The 15,646-nt window shown below is 40.8% G+C and overlaps 1 protein-coding gene across 3 annotated transcripts in view; it reads left to right on the forward strand.

The window, feature by feature from the left end:
- Positions 1–291: 291 nt before the first annotated feature.
- cpeb4b (cytoplasmic polyadenylation element binding protein 4b) overlaps positions 292–15,646 on the forward strand; it is a 32,357-nt gene continuing 17,002 nt past the window's right edge. The window contains exons 1-2 of one of the 3 annotated variants that reach the window (XM_013272439.3): positions 292–886; positions 1,623–2,854. In XM_013272439.3, coding sequence (XP_013127893.1) covers positions 1,670–2,854 — 1,185 coding nt within the window. In that variant the 5' untranslated portion in view covers positions 292–886; positions 1,623–1,669. The remainder of the gene's footprint in view (positions 887–1,622; positions 2,855–15,646) is intronic. The other 2 variants (XM_013272437.3, XM_013272438.3) reach the window with 2 other exon arrangements.

Genomic DNA, 15,646 nt, shown 5'->3' on the forward strand with positions numbered 1-15,646 from the left:
AGATTTGCATTTCAGTTATGCATTAAAAGGAACACTAAAACAACAAAAACCACCACCAAAAAATGATAGCATACCTCCTTGTTCCATCTCCACACAACAAATGAGCTAGGGATCAAAAAGCCCGAGCCAAGGATGCGCTTTTACTGAAGCTTTGGTGGGGGGGTTGGGTTTCTCATTTTTCTCACGACCTGATATAGGCTGCATCGTGAAAAGACAGGACCGCGATGGGAGGAGGGTTTTTTTCTGCCCTGAGTGGGTAGGCACTTAAGCACGGCGTGGTTATATTATTGGTGCATAGCTGTTAAATGATGAAGAATTTGGGAGAGGTTGCCGGTGGTCCAGCCAATCGCGTACCGAGGTGTGGCCCCGTGAAGGCGTGGCCAAAGCGAAGAGGGGCCGTCCCAGAAGCGGAAGTGTGTCTCGGCTGATCTTTCGCTGTCATTCGGCCACGGTCGGTTCCAGGAGAGAGGGGCAGCCAAGAAGCAAGCAAGCACACTCACACAGAGGATCGGCTGGCTCTGAAGGAGAGACAGTTAGTGAGAAGAAAAGAAAATAAAACGAACAATGAAACCGATCGAATAAGGCTTTATGAACGAACCGAGTATAAGTCACACACTGCCACGTTAACAAAGCTCTTCGATGATACGGTCCAGATTACAGGCAGCAGATAGAGAGCTGTGTCATTGAGCAGGCAGGACACGTCAGGAGAAGGGAGAGAGAAAAAAAAAAGAGCTGACCGACTGCACTGTACGAGTCAGCTACTAAAACCGCCTCTGAAAACCTTTGCCTGCCGCACTCATTGTTTCAAGGACACCGTCTCGCTCTCAGCCCGAGGGAAAGGATCTCGACACAGACGACGCCGAGGTCGAAAGGTGGTGATCAGAAGGTGAGATGTTTTATTCGCTTGCCTTCAACCTGTCCAGCTAGCTAGCGTTCGTGCTAACGGTCGTTAGCTAGCAAGCTAATGTTAGCAACGGATGGAAAAGTTAGCTGGTCAGCTAACAGCGATTTAAACTGCTTCTCCGTCGACGCGTGAAACCGATTAATTAACAATAAATTGCCCGACTGATAAAAAAGCCGTATTATTATAAACTTAATTTTGATAGTGGGCTCTTCACAGGGTGCTGACAGCTGTCAAACAAGGTCGAGTGTTTTATTTTTGACGGTTTTATTGGGTTTTTTTGTCAATATTTTCAGCATTCGTTGATATTTTGTGCTAATGTGCGTTTCGTGGGTGATAATTAGTTGCCTGTCAGTTGGTTTTCGTTAGTAAAACGTCCCCAAATGGAGACTATATGCTCGACACAGCAGTGGTTCTGGCTTTAGTGGTGGCTGCCAGCAGCTCAGCTGTAGACAATCTGGCAACGTCACGGGGTTATAATTAGCTAAAGATGTAACGTTAACTGGCTGGCTTTTTTTTTTAAGGATGAGCTCTTCAGCAACAGTACAGTGATTGTTATATGTGTGTAGGATCTCATTTAGATCCTACACACATAAAAAGATTTCCATGCCTCTGCATCCCCTCACTTAGTTATTTTTTAAATCCCTTGATCTATTGGTTAATGTGAGTGGATGACTGCTAACTCAGTGCATGCCATGCTTGTGTGCTCTTCTCTCTATAGGACCAAACGATCACGGGATAGCACTTGTCTGTGGGGGGAGAAAACAAATGGGGGATTACGGGTTTGGAGTTCTAGTTCAAAACAACACTGGCAACAAGTCTGCATTCCCGGTCCGAATCCACCCGCATCTGCAGCCCCCTCATCATCACCAAAATGTGTCGCAGAGCCCTGCCGCTTTCATAAACAGCACCACAGCCGCAGGGAATGGCACCACAGGAGGCTCTCCCTGGCTCTTCCCTGCCTCCGCCACCCACAACAGCGTGCAAGACGAAATCCTGGGGGGGCCAGAAAAACCCAAAGCACAGCAGCAACAGGAAATGCAAGAAACGCAAGAAAAGCAGCAGTTGTCTCCCGGGAGTCACCAAGAGGGTGGAAGTGGTGGTGGGATAATTTCAGAATTGGAAAAAGCCAGGTCCGATGAAGGCAAGACAGAGAATGGCACATCTGACAGCAGTAATGGAAAAGAGAAGCAGCTCCGTCTTGAGTCACCTGTTCTGACAGGCTTTGATTACCAGGAGACATCTGGTCTCGGGGGTACGGGCCCAGTTCAGTCCAGTACAACCTCGTCATCGCTTTCTGGCTTCAACAACTGGTCACCCGCCATCCCGCCTGCGCCATCAACAATCATTAATGAGGATGTCAGCTTTTTCAACCCGGCGTCTGCCAGTAACGGGCCTCTGCTGTTCCAGAACTTCTCACACCACGTCAGTCCAGGGTTTGGTGGGAACTTCTCCCCCCAGATCGGACCAGCTGCTGCCTTGTCCCAGCACCACCCGGCTCCCCCACCCCATCCCCATTTCCAGCACCCCCACAGCCAGCACCAGCAGCATCGGCGTTCTCCAGCTTCTCCCCACCCGCCACCGCCCTTCCCACACAGGAATGCAGCTTTCAGCCAGTTGCCGCATTTGTCCAACAGCCTGAACAAGCCCCCGTCTCCCTGGGGTCCAGCCAGCTACCAGAGTCCTTCTCCCTCCCCCGGCTCCTCCACTTCCTGGAGTCCCGGAGGAGGATATGGTAGTGGTGGCGGCTGGGGAGGATCTCAAGGCAGAGATTATCGACGCGGGCTGAATGGCGGGATGACTCCCATTAACTCTATCTCGCCACTGAAGAAGACCTTCCCTAACAACCATGTGGCATCCCAGAAGTACCCTCGAAACAGTCCCGCAGGCTTTAACCCCAAGTCCTGGATGGATGATGGAGTTGGCCGCAGCGATAACATCTTCCCCTTTCAGGTCAGTTTGCCTCCGAGATGTTTATTCAGATGGTTGAGTGGGAATTTTCACTAACTGTATGGAATTGTCCTCTTTTTCTTCCCAATTATGTTGTATACTAAGCATGAATGTTCAGCGTATATGTCTGGCTCTGAATATTTTTCAGTTGTAGCTGCTCATCACCTGAATTATTAAACAGCAGGATGTCATTTATGTGAACTATTAATATTATAGCATTATGTGGTACAGCTTCTATTTTTAGACACAGCAGGAGGCGCACAGATTTACACGATGCTTTTGCTACTGTGTTAAACCTGTTATTGGACTCTGTACTTCTATAGCTGAGTGTCCTTTGCGATGACTAATGTGGCTCTGTCACTGCAGTGGTGTGTGCCACGTGAATTGGGGGGGGGGCATATAGGAATGGGGGAGGCAGCATGGACAGAAAAAAACGGTAAGGTTTTAAAATGGGAGACTGGGAGAGCGAGGTACAAAATGAAGACACGATGGAGGGTATAACGACAGACAATAGTGTCAAAAACTAAATCTGCATTAAGTGATGAATAACAATACATTATGGTTAGATTGCTTTTGTTCCAGTCGTAAACAACCATTAGCAACAAATGGTGATACTGTAGATCCATGAACCTTGCTCAGTTCTTTACGCTTTACATATATTGGGCTCTTGACCTATTACACTGTGTAAAAGAGAGTCTGGTGATTTATAAGAATTAGAGTTACATTAATCACTTACTGTATGTCATGTCATGGCATGGGTGGCCACCCCTTAATAAAAAAAATCCAACCTGTTCATTCGTTTTAAAAGCTGGATCCACATACAATGAAGACTGCTTAAATAATTGTACTGTCACATGTAGAAACCAGCTGTAATGGAAAGAGGTAGAGGGGCCTGGAGATAAATTCATTCTATTGATCTAGCCCATGATTGATTGTGCTGGTCGTTACAAGGAGGAGGAGGGGAAAAGAGACAGAGGTGGCTATAGACCCATCTGGGCCTATCCGGTGAAATGTTTCTTTAAGTATCCTACATATCCTTTACTTTTTTACGTTGTGACAAAGTCCCTGCAAATTGGTGTCAGTCAGTCGTAGTCGTTGTCGTCATGCATAAAAATAGATCATGTTAAATAGTCCTGGCGGCTGCATGTCTTTGTAGATTCAGCAGCCTGTCAACATCCTAACTGAACGTATAGATTGCAGATTTCCTGGACACGTTCTTTACCAGTGAATCCAAAATTCTCTAAAGAAGCAAAGTAACTTTAAAACTGTTAAAAGCGATGCTTGTTTTGACCTTTCCTCTTGTCCATTAGCAGTTAATGACTCAACACTCCACAGGCTCAGCAGGGAGAAGGCTGTGCGGACATGTCTTGACATGCATCAGAGAGGGAGCACATGCTTCTCAGTAGCTATTTAGGATTAATGTTAACAGCTAATTGCTGTAGGTAGTTGTGCGGCCCAGGTTCGTATCTGACCTGTTCCAGTTTGCTTTGATGAGGAGACTATTTAAAGGGGGCCTGTTATTCTCATTTACACTTCCATATTTTTATTCTTGGACTCCACTAGAGTAGCATGATTCAGCTAAAAGACATCCTCATTTGTCTTGTACCGGGTGCTGGTACAGTTCATCCAATGTTTGAAATGAGCTGTTTTAGCTCCCACCCCCATCATTGCTTAAAGCCACTAAATGTCGTTGACCTTCTGTGGTCTCTGATTGCCACCACACTTGCTGTGTGGTCTTCCCTTAAGAGGACAATATTAGGAACATCCACTCTCTTTTATCTAGTTCTCTGGCGGCATAATTACAAGCATGGTGGCTCACTAATTTAGCATTGTAGTTTAAAAAAAGATAACTAAAATTGTAACAAGGCAGTTAGCTAATTTATATCTTCATCCCATTGCTTCTATTAACAATTTTTACACGTGAAACGGATTTAAAAACCTATAGAAAAGCTTAAAAATTGAATAAATAACCAGGAAAATGTCGTGACCTAGTTCTGTTTTACCTGTTCAGCTGATATCCGTCCTCTTAATTTTATTAGTTACTGTATGCAAAAACATTCGTCGTGATATGTGAACGGGGTCATCAGTGATAGAATACTCTCCTGATTGTATAGAAGCATTACTTTCTGCTCATGCTGGAAGGGAGGAGGCTCTCCTGTGTCTCACTTTGTCTCCATCCTCCTCCCTGCTTTGTGCAGAGGTAAACATACGCAGCTGTTATGTCTTCATGAGCACAAAATTACAGATTAGCATGGTTGGATGGTACAAAAAAGCTGTTGGCTTAATAAAAAAAAAAGACCAGAAAAAGTATAATGAGAAAGAAGTTCCCAACATGCTTAGCAGATTTAAATGATGATTAACATAAAAGGGTTACAACTGGTATCAAGCAGCCTGTAGATCAGATTTGGGTTTCTGCGACAATTTCGAGAAGCCTGACTGTTACATCCCGGTGTTGGAGTTAAGCTAGCTTTCCTGTAGCTGCAGTATGTTGTTCTTCCTTGTGTTTGAATCAGATCAACTAAAGTAGCATTGTCCTCTTGCCCCCTTGATACTGCAAGGGCAGATGGAGGATGGGCGTAGAATGGCCTCACTGTGTGTGTGCATGTGTGAGAGAGGGAGAGGGACTGATTATGTAAGTGTAACTCATTTTTTAAAATAACAACACATTTAAAACATAGGTTTCAATAACCAAAAAAGGATAACAATGACTCTTAAGAAATTGCTGTGTATTTTTATAGTCCTCAAGCTAATTTTGAAACCTGCCACAAACACCACTTTTGCTTCTTTTCTTCAATCTCCTTTCTGAATCTGTACTTTTCAAGCATATGCACGTTGGCGTAATGGCAAGTCGGACATCATCAGTTCACGCAGATTTGTTTTCGCCTCACTTTGCGTGGATGTGGATCAGTATTGTTTTGCCTGTAGTTACATCTTCCACTCAGATCTGCATCAGTGCTGCTTGTCGCATTGTATAATGCAGCCGCTTTGGAACATTCCCTTCATATGCACTTCATTTGGATATTAGGATTTGTTCCAGCTGAGATAGTTTACTACATGTAAATGAGGATTTGCTTATAAGTCTGTCAAATTCTGAACCACATGTCAGTCGTTTTTCTTCTTTTTTTTTTCTCAGTTTTGATCCACCACAAAACAATCGAATCTTGAAATGTTTCATTTTAGTGTGAGCATGTACCGTAGATCATGATGTTGTGTTTAAGTGGTTACTGTAGAAACCATTGTTAAATTACTGCACAGCCAACCAAGCGTCACATTTAATTGCCAGTGCCTTCTCTGTATATTTCACTCTTAAATACATCTATCCAAGTGTTGTTTGGCTTTCACTATCCATGCTTGCATATACATGTGACATGAAAATTGCCACATCCGTCAGATCAGTTGCCTTAAGGAGTTTCCTATCCATTTACTCCCTTAGCTACAGAAATACTCTAGAGGAAGTCATGGGAAAGATGGCTTTGTTTTGCTTTCTCTAAAACTGCTTTTAAAATGGTTCTTGTCAATGTTTGTTGAGATCACGCATTGTTCAGATGACTGATTACACACGTTGTCTTACACAAGGCACTCCCGGATTTGGTAAATGAAACACTGTAGTTTGTGTAACTGTGAACTAAACAGACCTGTGTCACATCCCTTCCCCTGTAAGCCTCAACTGTTGGAGTTTTAGCACACACAACAGATGAAGGATCAGTTGGGCATTATTCAGGCCTTTTGTGTTTGATGAAATAACTTCTATTTCATCACAACATCTGCCTCTTTGTGCATTTTGAATGTCGTAAACGTGTAACATAGGTGATTTCTGTAAGTCAGTCCTTTTGCGACATTTGCACTATAAACTCGCTGCACATAAACACATTAAATCAAATAGCATGCAACCAGTCAGATATCTTACAGTGGTTAGCTATCCAGACACACCGCTGCTAACTGCCAGCACACAGTTCACTTAGTAAATAACCTTTGACCAGAAATGTGTACTTTTTAAATGTCAGGGAAGTCTTCATGTTTTTCTTCTTCTATCTGTTATTCTTTCCTTCTTTGTCCTCTAATTCTTCACCCGTGAATTTCAAGGTCAGAAGCCTGCTACTGTGTCAGGTGTACTGAGTTGTTTCAGACTGGTAAATCTGGCCAGTGACCAGGTCAAGACCTGCAGGGTCTGAGGTAGAGAAGCCAGCACAGGATATTGCCTCAGTAAGCCACCTGGGTAACTGTTGGTTACTGCGCTCCTGACTGTTTGTGCAGCTTAGAAATAATGATGCTGTTATCTGAAGGTACATTATTAAAACGGTCTCTGTGTATGTCCAGAAAATCTTCTTTGCAGAGTGTGGTTTTACATACCGTTTTTGACCAAACAACACCACTTTTTATGTAAAATCAGACCTGTAAATGACCAGTACATGGGGTTGTAAGCAGGTTTGGGCTACGAATATTAGACTATTAGGCCATTTGTTTTTACCCGACAAGCCTGGGCTTTAAATATTTGTAGTTTGGTGCCCTGCGTCAGCTGACATGGGCTCCAGCTCTCCTGTGACCCTGAATTTGATAAGAGGTTAAGAAAATGGATGCATGTTTAGAAAATACTGTAGCTCTGGAGTGGGCGGCACAGTGGTTAGAGCTGTCGCCTCTCAGCAAGAAGGTCTTGTGTCTGCATGTTTCCCTTTTGCCTCCAGATACTAAATCTTCCTCCTACAGTCCAGTGACATCCATGTTAGGTTAATTGGCTGTCTCTGTGTTAGTGCTGCCATATACTGGTGACTTGTCGAGGGTCTACCTCTCCTCTCACACCATGACAGTTGGGAGAGTCTCCAGACCCCAACCCCAATCCTGAATCGGATTAAGAAAATGGATGGATGTATAACTGGATGGATGAGTGTTTGGATACAGTATTTACATGGACCTTTGTTTGTTATATTCTACAAAGGCCAAGGGTTGCAGTACATGTAACTAACATCTGAATCTTTAATGAAAATATGATGCAATAAATATTGAGTGTGAATTAGAGGAAGTGCAGTTGGGTAAACTCTATCCTGTCCAGAGTTAATTGTCAGTAAATAAAAGTTAGACAAACAAAGCCATGGAAGTGGCTGAAAAGGCAAGGCCTGTTGCTTTGTGCCTGATAAAACCGAGAGTAAAATGCAGCTATTTATTATGTCTGGTAATGGCAGACAGAAAACATTGTTTGTAAACTCCAGTTGAGAAGAGATAAGAAAGGTATGTGTGAACATCCGTTCATATGTGTACTGTAAACTCCTGAAATAAAACTTTCACTTTACAGCAGAAGTATAAGTTCTGGATTAGCAAGTAAGCAAAACTAAATGGTATTTTATTATTGCCTGAATTTATTCCAATGTGTCATTTTCTTCTGCTCATTTTTACTTGTTCATACCTCATTTGTGTCCTGGAGCGATCTGCTTATTCTTAAACTGGTATATTTTTGTGGGGTCACGGGAATGTCAGGTGTGGCAATGGCAAATGGTTTGCATGGATCAACCCTTTTTTTGGGGTGCAATAGTAGAATTATAGCTGCGGTTTTTCACAGATGTATTAATAATACTTTTCAAACAAGGCAAAAGTACATTTTTAACTCTCTAACCCCAAAACACAGGGAAACCTACTCACGTATCAGGTAATTGAACTGTAGACCTGCCCATTTGCCTGTGTTAAACACAACACCTTATGGTTCCTGAACACAATCATGCTGACACTGACAAATTTGCTTTAAAGAGAAAGCCTCAGGCCTTTCAGGTACCCTTCCTTGCCTACCTGTGATGTTGTGCATGGAAACTGTCATGCCATTTCAGACAAATTCTCTCGGTCATTTGAAGCCCAAGGTTAAAACCATTACCACTGGTCCTTGTGACAGTGGTGTTAAATTAGAAAAAAACATTTTTTTTAAACTAATGAGCGGTGCACTGGCAAGCACATAACTCTCCTGCTCATACAGGCTCATTGTGCCCTTCTTATGCCCTTGACAGACGCGCTCTGCAACAGGAAGAAAGGGCACTTGTGTATACGTGTGTGCATAAGCCCTAATTAGTCACTGAAATATGTCTTCAGCACATTTGATATAACAAAAAAGAGTTGACAAAGGAAAGTTTATGTTCAGGTGTCTTATTATAGGTAGCTTTGCTGAATGCATACAGTAAGTGAGTTGTTTTAGTCTAATCCCCAAGCAGTTCAAATACTACTTGAACTCCTCCCTTTGTCACTTGTTTTGAAACCCAAATGCACACACTGTTCAGACAACACTGTGTATTTTGTTGCTTTTGGCAGTTGGGAGTAGTTAATATTATTGTTTAGTACAATCACCAGAGCTGAGCAATGTGGAAAAATTTTTTTTATCACAATAATTTTCTTTCATGTCAGTCTATCGATCAGTATACAAGTTTTACTTTTACTTGTGATGATGTAAGATTGATTTTGATTTAAATATTTATTTCTGGTCTGAAGTTGGATATGACAAATGTACTGTAGAACATTATACGACTGTATTTTAAAATGAAATAGGTATATATATAACAAAGTGACAACTCTAATCAGTCAAAAAGTTCTGTGACAGAAGAACGCAAACAAATAAATAAATACAATGGATCCAGATTTAAGAATGGGGAAAAAAAAATCACTAATAATGGCATCAATACTTTTCTGTTCATTCAAACCGTTTTAAATAATTGCCAAACAAACCCACAAATAAATGGACAAATACGACACACACACTAAAATTTTCTATAATTACTCAGTGTAAATTCAAGAGACTTTCAAATGTAAATGAGGGAACATATAAACAAGACTGACATATACACTGAATTGTGGTCCATTTATGCTCCAAAGCAATACATATATCAAATTCAAAAAAAGCACAGGATTTCAGTGAAGTGACCAGTGGAATTCATATATGGATCAAACATGCGACTTAACCACAAATCTAAAGTGGTAGCAAATTGTAACACAACTGTAGAGTCATCTGAAACAAATGTTTATGGCCAGGGATTTGGCAGCGAGAGTTGGTTACTTCAGTCAGGTGCTTAAATCTGCCATTTTTGACTGTTTACTGGCTGTTGATATCGTTGTCTTTAGGCTTTGTATTGGAGGATGTGTCTAGGACCGCAAGCTATTGCATTGCGCGTCCAATTGCATTGTGCAGTTAAACGATCAGCTGTGCACTGTGCAAGGATGGCACTACTTCAAGTGGTAAAAACTATTCGTGGCACTACCTGCATTTATGGAAACGAGCTTTCCACACAGTTTGCAGTGTGTGCTATTCTGCTCTTAAGTGGACTTTAAATAGCCAAAATATCTCCCCACAATCGATCTTTTCAGCAATGTCCCAGTCTTCTGAGCCTTGGACTGTGTCCTCTGGGGTGTCGTGCTCTGTAATGCATGAGTTTTCGTTAACATTTTCTGTGGTCATTTTGTCCTTTAGCTCGCTCATATTCCTGATGTTCTACTGCACGTTGTTTGCAGGAGCCCAAACATTAGCGCATGTGCCGCTACCTGCTGTTCTTCCTACGCTTTGCAGGTCAGGTTAACCTGATGTGGCTCAAACTCTGCTATTCTCATTGTCATTGGACTTTTGTGTTGCCTGTCAAAACATGGATGGAATGAATTTTATCAACTTTATATTTATTTTGTGATAATTAAATAATCACAAGCGTCAAAAGAGCATCTTGTTTCCCTTTCCTGTGCTACATTTTTCCTCTTTTTATGATGAATTACCTCACTATTCACTTTTGCTCTCCCCTTTCTTTAATAGCTGTATCTACCTTCCTTCTTTGGCCTTTGTATCTTTTACAAATCTCAGGGATGTAATTAAAAGCTCAGCCTTCCGACAATTGAATATAAGCGAACTATTAAATAACCTCCAAATTCTACAGCCCTGACAAGTTACACTTCACCAGTGTATCCTTACTCTCCTTTTTGCCTTTATGTTCTGCATCCCTTTACCCTACCACAGCTTCCATTTTATCTTAACAGCCAGATGACATTGATGATTAATGTTGAGAGTTAATCACCCACAACATGTTGGATTTAATCATTCTTTGATGACTCTACATGCCATGAAAATCTGTTGGAGGTTGCTCAGTTTGGTGCTGCTAAAGATTAAATTCTGTTTAGAGGGAGCAGTCACACAGTGGTAGCTAGGCCCAGCCCTGGTTTTGTTTGCTTTTTTGTTTTTTTCCAAACATACTTGACTTGAGCTTTTATGATATTAAAGGCAACATGTTGTCGGTGGTCTCTGTTATAGATGGAGCCGATGGTAGGCTCTCCTGTCCAAATAAATATCTCCTGTCAAAAATAGACATTGTTTTTTATAGACGTCTAAAAATGATTGGAATTGATTCTGTGTAAATATACCAGGGAGCCCAGAATGGCAAAGCCCTGCCGATCTACCTAGACTACTTTTTCAGTCAGTGTTAAGCAACTAGTGTGTGCTGTGTGCAGCACTTTATGCACTGGTTGTAAAGCTAACCCATCATCTCTCGATGATCATCTTAAGTGCTGTACAAATGTTTTTCAATTTAAAATCTGTTATAAGAATAAAATACTAAATCAATATGAAGAAGTTGAAAATAACAAAGTTTAATTGTAGAAAAAATTAACCTTTTAGTTTGATATTTAGTGGTATTGCTCATTGTTGAGTATATTGTTTTGTTTGGTTTGTTTTGTTTTGTTATGTGCAGAATATTGTCAGAGTGTAATTTTGGTTGCATACTTGTATTGTCACAGGTAGGGGGCAGGTGTCAATAAGAATTTATTCTTCTTCCTGCTCCTTTTCATGCATGGAAACAGTGTTACATTAATTGAAAGGAAGGTTGTGTATGGGAAATGAATTACTGCTGTACCATGTGTGAAACAAAAATAAAATGAAAAAAAAAATGAAAATTTAATGAACCATAGCTTGAATGACAGATGAACCAATTTTTGATCATGTGTGGCCCAGTGCGCTTTTCTCAAGCATTTCAAATAAGCTTCTTAGACAGTAAGACAATGCATAGGTCCCAATTTAAACAAAAAACAAGAAAAGAAAAGAAAAGAAAAGAAAAAAAAAATTGATTATTAATTTTAGATTGATAAGAATTACTGGCTGAAAAAGTCAATAAATTATCTGAGAGGTAATTGTAATTGAATAACAAATAATAAGCCCATTTTTGTGTGTTCCATAGTCCTTATTCTGGATAATAGTCATGATAATTTAAAATTTTAAATGATTAGTTTATAGATTAGTACATAGTTTTTAATTCAGTGTCAAACAAACAGCAAATGGCACCGGGGCTGGTAGAGTAAGGTTGCCTTGCTGCATACAACCAACAGTTCACACCTATCATGCAGAGTAAAATTAAAAAAACCCTGCACTGTCACTGTTTACATTATCAGCTTCAAATAGACTGCTTCAGGGTTAGACGTTTCTGCAAGAGATGATTTTGCAGTGTGAATGGGCTGCATGCAAATTTAAGTGTATACATTAGGCCGTGTTCATAGATTACAAGAACTGCCATATAAACTGTCATTTTTCTTGCTTGTAGCTAATGTGCGTGCATCTGTGCATGCTTGCAATCTGTCAGGGATAAGCTCTTTGCTGGCCAGTTGTTGAGAGAGAGAGAGAGAGAGAGAGAGATGCAGAAATCTGATGATTAATCACTCTCCAGGCTAATGCTTAGCAACTGCAGAGAACCAGCCAGGCCTCAAGTCCACCATACTGAGTCCATCTCAGCCACAAAATGAATTTGTATTATCCAGAAACAGTATAATAGAATTACCCTGTCATACTACACCACCCACATATGATGGTAAATAAAGTGATGCCACAAAGCGTGCGAATCCAAAAATGCGTACAGCATTGTCCGTTTCCTAATTGTATGTATTTGTCATCATGTTGGAATATACTCATTACCCTTGTATACTGAAGGCAGAAACCAAACCTGGACTCTGTTTCTGCTTCCCTTGCCTTGGAGTGTTTGACTTATTTGTCCTCAGGCAATAGCGCAAGTGCACATATTATACTGAAGCGGATATGAGAAAATGGTGGACACAATCTGGCCTGTATCCCCATGTTGATATTTGTTTTGAGGGAGAGAGAGTTAGTGCATTGGGTGTGTTCTGCCACAGTGTTGTTTCTGTTGTAGTCAGCTCAAATGCTGGTAAGAAATTTGGCTACAGCTGGGAAGTTTGGCTGTTTTACCAGCCAAGCGTGCCAGATACCCAACCACGCTCTTCAAGCCGATCAGATACTAGATATTGAATTTTGGTGAACCACTTCAGACACCGGACGGTAGATTTATGAGAATAAGAGGAAAAAAAGTGTGTTGCCCTCCTAGTCAACCCTTGAAGTGTAGTTCACTTAGATAGGGTGTGTTTCTTCTGAGCCTTATTGCATGGTAACACAAAGGACAATGAACACTTTTTAGTCTTTTCTGACACTGCCTGCAGTTTGCCGTTAGGCTTCGAATTGGTTGCTGGTTTAACGCCAGAGATCTTTGCATAGATGCTGCTGAAGAAACAACATAGGTAATTTAAAGAGTGACTGATAATGCAGCCTTAGTGACATGATGGGTAATTCTCTGCCCATTATCAGTCAGGCCCAGGGCAGAGCTGACTATGTAGTGTTGTTGTTTTTGTCAGGATGGTTGTTTGTTTGTTTGTTTGTTTTCAGACCCCCCCCCCCCCCGGTGAACTTGTTTCTGTGTCATGCTTTCAGTTATTTAACACTTTTCTCTTCCGTGTTTCTTGAGGCTGAAGTTTTCTGACCACCATTTGAACTGTTGCTACACCTGAACTGTATGAATTCACTCCTTACTTTGCATATAGTTTTTAAGTTTGGATTTAGAGTTTCTGCATTTCATCTGAACTGTCCTCCAATTAGGTTTAGAAAGAAACAGGCCACATTGATTCACACTGATGCTTTTGTTATTTTAACACTGCGTTGCTGACATGGTTTGGAAGTCTGATCTGTCAATCATCCTGTCAGGTTCAATTGCTTCTAAGTGGATGTTTTTACAGCGTTAAAACCTGAACACATCAGGTGTGTTCTGGCAATGTTATTTTAGAAGCCTGACACTTGGAAGTTAGGCAGCCATTCCTTCTCCTGTCTTTTTTTTTTTTTTTTTTTTGTTAAATTGTAGTAATCTATTTTATGTTTTTACATATTTACACAAAATGCTAACGGCTGCTTTTCTTTGAGTGCAGCTCTTCAAATTTGTTGGATTTTGTTTCTCATTTAAAAAAAAAACCCCTTAAATAATCAAGTAGTCGATGGACTAGATACAAAACTGAAAGTAGGGCATGCATGTTCAGTCGTGACCAAGTTTTGAGAGAATAAACATGACTAAACTTTTTAGTCATAGGGTACAGCCTATGAACAACAACTTCTAGCTAGAACAATTGCTGCCTTTGTCAAGTATGAGATCTCTGACATATGCATGAGGAATATAAAAGGTTTTTTAAGGCATTTCTACTTTTGAAGTTGGCATTTGTTAGAGAATGGCTTGGAAAATGGTGAAGGAGGAGGAAGGAAGCAACGAGGCATTGAAAAGCAAGATGCGAATAATAATTATTTCATATTTAACTTTTGGTTCTTTCAGAGGAATGGAAACCAGGAGAGTTGATCACTTTCTTTAGAAGTTGTTGACATAGACTGCATATTTTGTCTGGCTGAGGTGGAGTCGGCACTGGAACCTTATCAGCATGCCACTTGGAGTGTGTGTGTGTGTGTGTGTGTGTGTGTGTGTGTGTGTGTGTGTGTGTGTGTATGGGTACATGTTTTTCATGTGAGAATATTTTGTATATACGCATCGTATGGGTGTGTGCGTGTTAACACGTATTTGTGTGTGCATACAATTAAATCCAGTGTGGCTGGCTGATATGCCAAGGATGCCCTTGTTGTAGGTGACAAAGCTTTTGCCCAGGAATTTGCTTGGCTCATGCTTCATTTGACTGCTTGTTTTTCTCTTGACTTTCATTATGTTGCCTCATTGAACGAGTCTGTTTATTGCTTAGTTGTGTTTACTTTGCAAGTTGCACAGCAGGGAAAGCACACAAAAACATGCAAGAAAAGAAATTAGGGCTGAATTAAACACATAATAATTAAGCACATTACGGCATCTTATAAGACGAGAGAAATCAACTGCTGAGAGCAAAAGCTAGATTTAATAAAAGAAAAGAACACCATTTAATTCTTCTTCCCGTTGGTAGATACACACCTACAGATAATTTTTTAAGCTACTTTGGGATGAGCCCTTCTAGGCCCACACAATAAAGCTGAACACAACGTGAGCCAAAAAAATGCTATAACTTTTTTTTATTTCTCATTTCTTACTTTTAAAACTATTTCAACCAATACCTAAGTCTATGTGTACGTGTACAGTCTAATTTTTGTCACTGCATTCATCAAGGCTGGGTAGAAAGAAACGCATTGAGAGAAACAAAGCTTTCTGTCAAGTCTTTTCTTTGAAATGAGCTCAAGTGAGAGTGAGGTGAGAAGAAACAGGAAAGCATGTGGCTGTTCCCCTTTAACTCTTTTTGGTCAAAAGTCTTTAAATATTGCAGGAAGTTTACATCATTGTGTAAATTTTCTAAATTAAGAGTGAAGATGTCTGTCTTGTGGCAAGGCAGTCTTTGGCCAGCTTAGATATTAACCAAGTCATTGTCGCACTAATAAGGCAATTTCTTTGTTGCTCCGCTTTAACAATTATAACACCATTGGTTACCACAGGTTTTTTTTTTTTTTTGTTTTTTTTTTTTTGTTTTATAGTTGTGTTAACTGCATGTGTTTGAAGCAGGCTAAAA

This window comes from Oreochromis niloticus, linkage group LG10, assembly GCF_001858045.2.
Source record: "Oreochromis niloticus isolate F11D_XX linkage group LG10, O_niloticus_UMD_NMBU, whole genome shotgun sequence".
Lineage (NCBI taxonomy): Eukaryota > Metazoa > Chordata > Actinopteri > Cichliformes > Cichlidae > Oreochromis > Oreochromis niloticus.